The sequence below is a fragment of the Diorhabda sublineata genome, chromosome 2 (assembly GCF_026230105.1).
Source record: "Diorhabda sublineata isolate icDioSubl1.1 chromosome 2, icDioSubl1.1, whole genome shotgun sequence".
In the NCBI taxonomy this organism is placed as follows: Eukaryota; Metazoa; Arthropoda; class Insecta; order Coleoptera; family Chrysomelidae; genus Diorhabda; species Diorhabda sublineata.
In genome coordinates, this window is record NC_079475.1 from 1116529 (window position 1) to 1127101 (window position 10573).

The 10573-nt window shown below is 31.7% G+C and overlaps 1 protein-coding gene across 1 annotated transcript; it reads left to right on the plus strand.

Annotated features, from left to right (window-relative positions):
* Window positions 1–362: 362 nt before the first annotated feature.
* Window positions 363–10515, plus strand: LOC130453216 (odorant receptor 49b-like). Its single transcript, XM_056792843.1, has 7 exons — window positions 363–488; window positions 2668–2868; window positions 3529–3759; window positions 5700–5799; window positions 5864–5968; window positions 8371–8526; window positions 10427–10515. The coding sequence occupies exons 2-7, from the start codon at window positions 2777–2779 to the stop codon at window positions 10484–10486; spliced, it is 744 nt and encodes a 247-aa protein (XP_056648821.1). The 5' UTR covers window positions 363–488; window positions 2668–2776; the 3' UTR covers window positions 10487–10515.
* The last annotated feature ends 58 nt before the right edge of the window (window positions 10516–10573 follow it).

Sequence of the window (10573 nt, forward strand, 5' to 3'; positions counted from 1 at the left end):
ATAAAATTTTTGTATCTCTAATGAAGGAACAGATAAATATATAATTAAAATTTCCTAAAATACAGAATAAGAATCATAAAATATCTCTCAATTGAGCCCAGATTTGTTCAAATGGGCTGAGCTTACAGTGATCAGATTATAAAGACCTCACTTCAACTCCAAGTTCATTAAAATTGGTGTATTCGGCTAAAGAATATGTTATAAGCGTGTGTTATATACATTTTGTCCATTGAATGTTAAACATCGACTTTGTTTCAGGGGTTGTATTGCATAGATGAAAACGGTAAACTGATAATGAGTCAATTTATTTACTGTATAATAGTAAACTTCTTGGTGTTATTTCTTGGTAATATATCCAACACAGTTCAACTTTTTGTAACAAAACTTGACGTAGTTGCAATAGTTACTTCTGGTTATACTGTAGCTATAATTTGGTTGTGTACTTTCAAGTTTTATTACTGTTTCAAATATCGAAAATCACTTGCAAGGTACGTAGATGTTTTCAAATTACTGCATCTATAAAATTCAATTACATACTTTATAAAAGAGGTTCGACAATTGGGATTTCCATGATCAAAATATCTAGGTCAAAGAACTATAGAAGTGGAGCAATTTCAAAAATAAAAAAAAATTATTCTCAACACAAATTTAATAGAAAGTTTTGTGAATGATTGTCGTTTTTGGTTTTTTATTGGGCATGAAGATGGTCACCACTTATGAGATTGATGCAAAACAAGTAAAATGGGTTTTTCAGGGGGCTGGTACTGAAGTTTTGAGAAAGACAAATAAAAAAATGTGTCAATAACTGGCTATTGTTTTTCAAAATATTCTCCATCAAAATCAATAGACTCTTGCAAGCGTTTTGCAAAACACGTTGTCATTTTAACGAATGCAAATTTGGGTTCCAGTTTCAAAAACGATGTAAATAATTTCACAATTCATATGCAGAAAAATCGAATATAAAACTAACAATCCAGAAGGATTTTCTCAGTAGAAAAATGATGAAGTTGAATAGTATTGAAGCTAATATCTCAGTTTTTCAAACAATCAAAAGGAAGCTAAAGGAAATATCTTCAAAAGTCAAGCTTAACTAGTCTTCTTACAGGACGCCAGCGACGGGTCAACGGCAAAGCCAACCATAAAATAATGAGGGGTCAGGGCTTTCTACCCCAATGGGTTTGGTGTCCAAATCTCGGGCCCACATTTTCGAACTGTAGGAGCGCTGGAATCCGCTATATAAAATGATTTCACATTGCTTATTGGCAAACAGTATTATGACAATAGTTATTTGTATGCCAAAGACTGAAAGTGCTACTACAACAAAGTAGTATTGACCTACATAACATTTTTTATACGTCGCATAAGATCCAAAACTTTTCGATTACACTGAGGAAAGAAAATAAATAATAGAGAATTATGAACATGTTATTTATTGAACAATATAATGTACTTAATGATATTTGAAATGTCAATATAAATTTATTAATGCCAGAGTACTTTTCATCATCGAAAATGTAGACTATAAAGTAGAACTTTTCCAAATTTTAGATTTTTCTGAAAAATAAGCGAACACTACGTTTTCCGTTGGGTTTTTCCTCTCTTTCTGGTGACACCACTTTATAAAGAGCTCAAACTGTTTTTTGTACCTTACACGAGATTTATCTGGCAACGAATTAAAAAAGGCCACATTGCTTTTTTTGGTGAGATCAGGTGACGTGGATTCGAATTAATCTTCATCGCTGAGGTTTTCTTTTTCATCAAAATTCCTTGTTATCCATTAATTAAGACAATACTTCGGATAAAACAAATAAATTCAGAAAATTCAAAATTTAAGGTTATGTAAAACCATCAAACTGAAACTGTCAACTGTCAAAATTGGCTAGAGTGGCTAGAGTTACATTTAAGGAAGTAAAATTTGTTTACTTCAGAGCGTCGCGAAAGTGTTTTTGAAGTGTCACTTCACTTTCACTATAGAAACACTCAAAACGCGGCTTTCGGTATGTAAATGAAGACAGAACGAACAACTTTCAGATGGCGTCATTCATTGTTATCCATTAATTTAGACAAAACTTCGGATAAAACAAATGAATTTTGAAAATTAAAAATTTGAGTTATGTAAGACCATCGAAGTGAAATTGTCAACTGTCAACATTGAAGTAACTAGAGTTACATTTTAGAAAGTTGTCTACTCCAGAGCGTCCCGAAAGTGTTTTGAAGTCACTTTAACTACATGGAACACTCAAAACGCAGCTTTCAATGTTTAAATGAATAGAGACGGAACAACTTTCAGATTGCATCGTCTAAAATAGTATATTATATTATGAGGATTGAAAGTGCATATTTTTTACGAGCAAGATTTGCAGTTGCGAGGCGGAGCGCAGCGTAGCCGAGTGAATGTAAAATCACTTTCTAGAACCTTTGGATTTTTGAGATATCTAGAATGTCGTAGACAAAAAATCGACCTTCTTAGAAATTGTTCCTATAAATTGTGTCACAAAAAACAAATAAAATCCCGGTGCATCCGCCATCTATATACCATATATAAGAACAGGACCGGTTTCGTAGTATATATCAGCAAACAATTTCATAACAGATCTAATCAAGTACTATTTTATATTAGGGATAACCCCGATACAATCATCTTCAATTTTCAATTGTATTTTCTAGATTATTCGAAGATGTTAATAACGAAATTTTCCAACCTACTGATGAAGAATCGATTGAAGTTGTCAAAAGATCATTTAAATCATATAAAATTGCAAAAACTGGATTGGTAATGATGTGTACAACAGCCGTATCAGCTTCGGTGTTAACACCAATGCTACATAAAAGCGAAGATATAGAATCGAGATTTCCATTAAGATTGTGGTGGGTAATTTTCATTTTACATGAGATGCACTAACATCAATTAAACGTTGCAGTTTTTGATTTTAAATCTAATATTTGTGAGAGTCAATATTTGGCTGTCAGCTAATTCTTTTTCCGTTGTGCAGTCAACGTCAACTGTACTGATCCACTCACTTACGTCACTGGGCTCAACATCCGGTTGTGAAGTTTGCAGATCCCTCAACAATGTTTGAGTGTTTATTTTCATTCTCTTCACTTATTTCTTTCAATGTTTCATCTTGCAGTTGTATTGATGACATCTTTTACATTTATTGATTTAATCGCTTGAAACAAGCTTCTGTCTTTTTCTCTCCTCTCTAAAATTGATGTATTGATGTATTTTCGGCTTTTCAGGCACTCAATGACCCCCTGGTCTATGAGTTGGATTAGGCATGTTACATCAGGGGTTTCACTTCTAAGCTTCTTCAAAGTCTTGCGCATTTCCAATCTTCCAGAAATTTTCTACATACTTCTAGAGTTTATTTTTCTTATACACCTTGTATATATTATGTTGAACAATACTATCATATATCACTATTTTCTTTTGATTTAAGTGAAAACTTCGTCAACATCAACAATATTTGTCTCTTCTAGTTAAATTTTTTGTTCTAATACTAACGATTGATTTCCATTTATTTTTAGGTATCCATTCAAATTGGATTTCGCAGCTTCTCCAACATATGAATTGGTTTATATCCACCATGCTTCATTGGTAGTCTACTCTACTCTGAATAATATATTTTTGGAAATAATAGTAGCCGCTTTTACAACGTTTGTTGGAGCTCAATGCGACCTTATTTGCCACAATATGGAAACAGCTACAGATCTCAAAATGTTGAAAAGATTTATTTTCCATCATCAAAGTATCGTCGAGTATGTAATATCTGACATAACCCAATCAATATGTATCAAATTTGCATTGCTCTGATAATAAATTTAGACCATATTCATATTTTGTAATTAACTCATTTTGTAGTGACAGCTTCATTTATTGATTATGCAATGCAGCAGATGATTTTCGGTCAATAAAAATAAGAAGAAATCATTGAGTGACAAACTCTGTTGACTTATCGAAGACGTTTTGTTTTGTCGTGGCGAAGATTGATTCATCTACAGTGATTGATTTCGGACACATTCAGCAAACAACATGTTTATTAAAAATATCAAAATTTATAATGGCAATGTCACATTTGTCAAAAAGTGTCCAGAGCTTCATCTTCCTAATGCCCTAATAAAAATAGTCTTGAATAAATGACATATTAAAAAAAAATGAAATATCATTAAACAAATAATAAATCACAACATTTAATGAATAATTTCATTTGACAAAATCATTTTTTGAATTCTGTATTCATATATTATCGAAAACTTTTCTTCAAATTCTGATTTTTAAAATGATACATATTGACATTGAATAATTTCCCATGGCTTATACCATTGAATTTTCATATCACTTGATTAAAAATTATGAAAAAATGAATATTTGAATACATGAGAATCCCCAAATATATCCTTAGAAATATCACATGCATTTGACGGATTCATATCAGTATTGCAATATTTTCAAATTTAAGTAGCAGCCCTCGTATATACGTTTCTTTTACCACAATATTATCTTTATAATATAAGTTTTATAGCCGTCAATGTTAATTTTTTACAACAGCTGTTACTAACGTTCAGAACTGACTGCTCACTTCAATTTACCATTTCTAAAATTTCCTAATATGACCTAGGATGAGATTTACCTCGCTACCATTTTGACTTTTGATCTATTGTATGTAATGTCTACCAGTCAGGTAACAACGACCTTGGGCAGTGTGTTATGGCCTTGGAAGTATGAATGTGAGGATCATAGTTTTTGGGCAGCCCACACTTAAACAGAAAGTAATCGGCTATTTCCTTTTGTTCCTTACGGACACAATAAAAGTTTATTCGATATTCTTCAAGTGGTAGTTCATTGAAAGTTCAGTTTACTGAAAGGATCTTAAGCTGATTGTTTTTCAGGAAACATATGAAAGGTTCTGATACTATAGAAGAGCTTGTTTGACTCTTGGTGATCAGCTTGTTCCCTACCGTGTATACTAGGTAAGATAATTACAATAATTTTGCTGCTTCCCTCCTGTGAGTTCAAAGATGTCCATACAATTTCGAACTCCTCGCTACCAAATCGTCTTACACTGCTTAAACCGTACCGGAAATTCTTAAAAACGGGCTCTGTTGTCAACACGCTGGGTTCTACACGACTGGTATCTGTAAAAACTAACAAAAATTTGGAAACAGTGTTGCCGGCGTTACTTGACCACCTGAACCAATCTGCAGTGCGAAAAAACTTCAAATATCAAATCGTTATTTACGAGGAGTGCTGAAATTTATGCACTATCGAGTTTACCGTCCGATTCTCTTCAACGCACTTCATTTTTCTTTTGTTTAGCGAGTGGTATCAGTCAGGATTGATCCGTATCACTTCCATTTTGAGGTCGGATGAAGCGACTTTCAAGCAAAACGGTACGGTACGGTCAATCGACATAACTGCATGTACTGAAACGACTAGAATATCCACGTCTTCATTAAAGAAAAATTAAACCTTTCTGGAGTGTGTATGGACAGGAATCCATATCGTGGTTGTTTTGAGGGTCCAAAGTTATTTGGAAATAGTCGAAGTTTCTGTGTAGACAGAGGGGGATTCGTTGAGTGACTTGCAGGGCCGTGTGAGTTAACATCCTGTGAGGCTTTCTTAAGGACCGCATACCCCACGCTGTATTTTTATTTTTTAGTGGAAATTTTTATATATATTATGAATGAATTATTTTTAGTTTCGCAAAACGAGCCGAGGACGTTGTTACAGAGATGTACCTCTTTCAATTCGGTGCCACTACCATTTCAGTCTGTATGACTTTGTTCCTTTTATCAGTGGTATGACTTTTTTTGATTGATTATAATAACTAGTCAGAGAATTCAGAGAAATGATATTTTTTAGGTAGACAAACATTCGTTCGAATTTTTTTTCTTCACGATGTTCAATTTTGGTATAACTCTACAGCTTCTTTTACCTTGCTGGTTTTCAACTCAAATGGAATCTAAAGTGAGATATATTTATATTATTGTCTATATTTAACACCAATATTTAAAATTCGGCACTTTTCTCCTTTGCTTTGACACTAAGCACTTAGATAATCAACTAAAAAGGCTAAAAACTCTTTGCGAATTTAGAAACCTGCTTTAGTGTATCTGAAGATCTTCAAGTCCTGATGAAGATCACTATTTCTAAAGTACCACGATGCTCTTTAGCATTTTATTTTTAAATCTTTGGATAATTTGAGTGTTGCTTCCGCTGGCACATCCCTATAGTTGAATTCCTTAGGTCCAAACCAGTTTCAGAATTTCAGCAAGTTCATAGCTGCTTCTTGGGAATCACCAAAATCTCACGAACTAATAATTTGAGATATAGAAAAACCTTGAGATGCAAAAACAAGTATGTTGGTAGAACATATCGTGATTCATTAAAAAAACGGGAGAATAAAATATGATATAGAGTATTTGAATTAAATCTATATCAAATTCAATGAATATTAACGAAATATATGAATTTCTAGAATTTCCTACTACTATTCGAATGCTTTGGCCTTACATACTTTTTTTTATACCTCAACTATGTAGTATATCGTTTTTAATGACACAGTATTTTTTAATTTTTTTTAAACGGTATAATAGTTCATAAAAGAAATAAATAAATTTAAACATCTAAATGACGTGCCAAAACGCATTTTTTGTCACATGGCTGAGTGTGACGAAGAATGTGAGTAAACAGTCTTAAGTGAGGTTAGAAGTAAATACAGTTTAAAAACAGGGTTGTTGGGATTCTTTCAAAAAAATACTTGCAAGTTTCAAACCTGGCAACTCAGTATATATCTGAAAAATGTTAACTTATTGTTATTTTTTACTGTTGCTTGAAACAGTTCTAAAAAAAATTGCTGTTTCAACCAAATTTGATTGCCAGAAAGATCGAAAAAGGGCATTTCGTTTTCAATTCGCATTAAAACGACAAAAAACCGACATTATCAAAGAACTTCTTAGTGCCTCAACTTCAGCGGGTTGTTCAAAAGATGTAGAAACATCAATGGGTATCAACATTACAAAAGTTGCAAAAAATGATTGCCACACAAATATTTTAGAAGTTTCTTAATCTTCATCTATCCTCAGAGATTACAAGTGATAAGGCAATTATGGTGAAACCACACAAACATCTACCAAAATGGTTTGTAAAAGTTGTTCACTCACGTATCCGGTGTTACTCTACATATTTTAGCCAAAATAAATAATTTATTATCAGCATATAACGTAGCGACCATGAATGTATCAACCTTAGGTAAAATGTCTTGCTTCGATAAATCCTATTTCGGTGATCATTTTAATCAGACTAGTCTTTGAAACCCTTACAAAAACACAAATCGTCATAAACAACCAATTACCTCCGTTCACAGGCGACACGCGGTGACCACATTTCAGCATTTACTTATATTCTTCGTCACAACCGCGATAACTAATTGAAACATGTTTTAAATCTATTAAATACCCAATTACAGACCACTCTATTGCTTTTACATTGTAAAGGGCATTGGTTTTTCATGACGTTTATTGAAAATTTGTTATAATTTTCTGAATACAGCGTAGAATACATGACAAACATGTTCAAGTGTAATGGCATTCTGAATTTGAAATAAAATAATAAAATAAGTATTAATAACACGTTCTGACTCAGATTTGACATATTCACATCAGTGTTGCCATATTTAAAAGCGTAAACAGTATCATTATGATAAAATTTTGTTGAATATATTTATATTCAGTTTTGGAAACTCATACATTCCCTAAATATGTTTTTATTCCTGAATTTCATAGCGAATACAATAATAAACTGGAGATAAGTAAATTTATGATTCTCGAGAGTCACATTAATGGAAGACAAAATTTAAGTAATTCCAGACTATACTTTGATGGAGGGTAGAATAAGGGACACTTGGAATCGCTTAAATATGTTGTTGGTTCCCATTAGGAGCTGTCAATTTACAATAAATCTTAACGAATACAATAATAAACTGAAGATAAGTGAATTCATGATTCTTTAGAGTCACATTGATAAAAGACAAAATTTAAGTAATTCCAGATGACACATTAATAGAAAACAAGAGGCTGTATCTCTGTTTGTGTTACTTTCGTGCAATGTTGTCTAATTTCAAATTATTATAGAAGAAAAAGCTTCACTCATGTCAATGTTTGAGTATGAACTTGTTAGCAGTTTGATGCTGACTGCATTGAAAAATTTTGTAATTTACACTTCTTATGTTGAAATTGAAAAATTTACTGCTTATTAAATTGAAAGTAGATCTACACATTAGTCTTCATTACTTTTATATTGAAAATATTGGTAAATTTAGAGTCAAAAAAGTTTTATCTCAATTAATGTTAGTCTTGAAAATCTTCCAGAGCCAGAAAATACCATTCTGCGTGTACTCGCTACCCTGGCAAGACGCTCCAAATCATCTGAAGAAAGATGTTTGTTTCTTTTTGTCTACAACCCAGGAATTCATAATACTCAGAGTAATGAATATGTTCACTTTATCAGTGGATACTTATGTAAAAGTAAGTCAACAAAACATTCTAATTTCTTTTTTTATCACATAAAATGACTACATTTAAATATACAGAGTGTCCCGTGAAAAAATTTGGGAGTGAGTAGATGACGTTAAAAACATTTTCTAATACGACCCCTCGTTTCTGAGTTACAAGCCTTTGAAGCTGCAAAATCAGAACTTATATTTGATCAAATTCTCTAAATTATACGTTATGACTTTTTAATAGATGGTTAGGTATTTCCATGTAGTGTAGGTACTATTTGTTTGACTCGATAAAATTTTAAGATCATTCTAGATGCCAAGGAAATCATTTGCCATAAAGAGACATTCTGAAGAAAATTATCATAAATTGTAATTATTTATTGAAAAGTTTTAAAACACAATCAAACATTTCTTGAAGAATTGATGAATAAATAAATAAACATTTGTACTACAAGATCAAATTGCTATAAGGAAAAACTTGTAAGATATTAATTATTATTCTACGTGGTATTCAATTAGAAATTGCAAGAGATTTGATTTGTTAATGTCAATTTACTGTCAATATTTTCACGTTCCTGCATCAATCAGATCGTATTTAAGGTTTCAGTATGGTAAAATTCACCTTTATTGAATAAGCATGCATTTGATGTATGATTTGTTCCTGGTAACTCGTCAGAAGGCAGAAGGTTCTATACTGAACGCTTTCCAGGCAAAATTATAACCGACTGTAGAACTTTGTTAAGGTTGATCCCAGCTTACGGGCAACAGGTTTGTCCACGTGAACTTATTAAACTAATTTCTAGTATGTTTTATAAAAACCAGCTTTAGAGAAAAATGCATTAGATGCAGTTGATCCTGATCTCACAATTATTAATAGAATGTTCTAATGCCTCCTGTAAGTAATTGCAATAATCACAATTTATGATAATTTTCCTCAGAATCAATTTTATAGAGTATATTTTTGTTGAAAAATTGATTGCTAACTTTAGATTTTATAGGTTGTCTCTGTAAAAGTTACGGAAAATTATTCATCTTCTAATAAGATGGAAATCCCAAGCAATTTAAGGAAATGAAAATTTTGATATGTGATAAAATTAACATAAACAATTGGGAGAATATTTGAAAGTAATGTCAAGATGGTATGAAAATCTATAATCCAAGGAATAAATAACCTTTACAACAATAAATTTATGGATCACAAAGCACAAAGATGCGAACTTATGAATTTGGTGAAGGGACCCATATCAGAAATTTCCAATTTCTTCACATTTTTGGTTGAGCTGTTCTTAGTTTCTGTTATCACTGTTTCTTAATCTTTTTTTATTGACGAACGTTCATAGAAAATGTTCTTTAAAAAAAAGTACAACAATTATCTCAAGAAATCAAAATTAATGAATGAATGAAGAAATAAAACTCATTATCGGGACAGCTTTAATATCAATATGAACAAAAATCGCAACGTTTTAAATTTTTCAGAATAAAGTTTCGAAGATAATGAAAAATGCAATCACGATTTTGGACTCGAAAATATTCCAAAGGAAAAGGAATTTTGGTATGCTGAAAATCCCGATAAACCTTTTATAAGTTTTTTCCTATCAAAAAAAGTGACTCAAAATAATGTGTGGACTTCAAATAATAGAGTTTCAATTGAAAAAAAGTGTCTTATTGATCACACAATTCTCAATTCCGCGTTAAAAAATAATATGGGCTTACGTTTAACTTTTTTTAGTTCAGCCAAACAGTCTGGCCATAATAAATTGGTGTTTGGAACTGCGCAATCTCATTATCGTGGTTCGAATAGTTCTCGTAGGACACCTTGTATATAATATTATCAAAAAAAAAGTTTTGATATCCCGATATACTGGATAAATATTCACAGTCTGTGAGGATACTAATAAAGATTTTGGAAACCTTTTTTTTTTCAGATTCTGAAATCATCGTTTTCTTATTATACAGTTTTGAATAGTTTCAAGGGAGAAGATTGAAGAATACTTTTCAAGGATCACTATTATTCACCTTTATGAAAAACATGGAATCATCAGAATATGATTAATTTATTAGAAAATGTAGGT

What these genes read in the sequence shown, in the direction of transcription:
- LOC130453216 (XM_056792843.1), top strand. Translation starts at nt 2,777, where the DNA reads ATGATGTGTACAACAGCCGTATCAGCTTCGGTGTTAACACCAATGCTA. An exon ending in CATCATCAAAGTATCGTCGA is followed by an intron (nt 3,760 to 5,699) that starts GTATGTAATATC and finishes AATTATTTTTAG; the next exon opens with TTTCGCAAAACGAGCCGAGG. An exon ending in CTTTGTTCCTTTTATCAGTG is followed by an intron (nt 5,800 to 5,863) that starts GTATGACTTTTT and finishes GATATTTTTTAG; the next exon opens with GTAGACAAACATTCGTTCGA.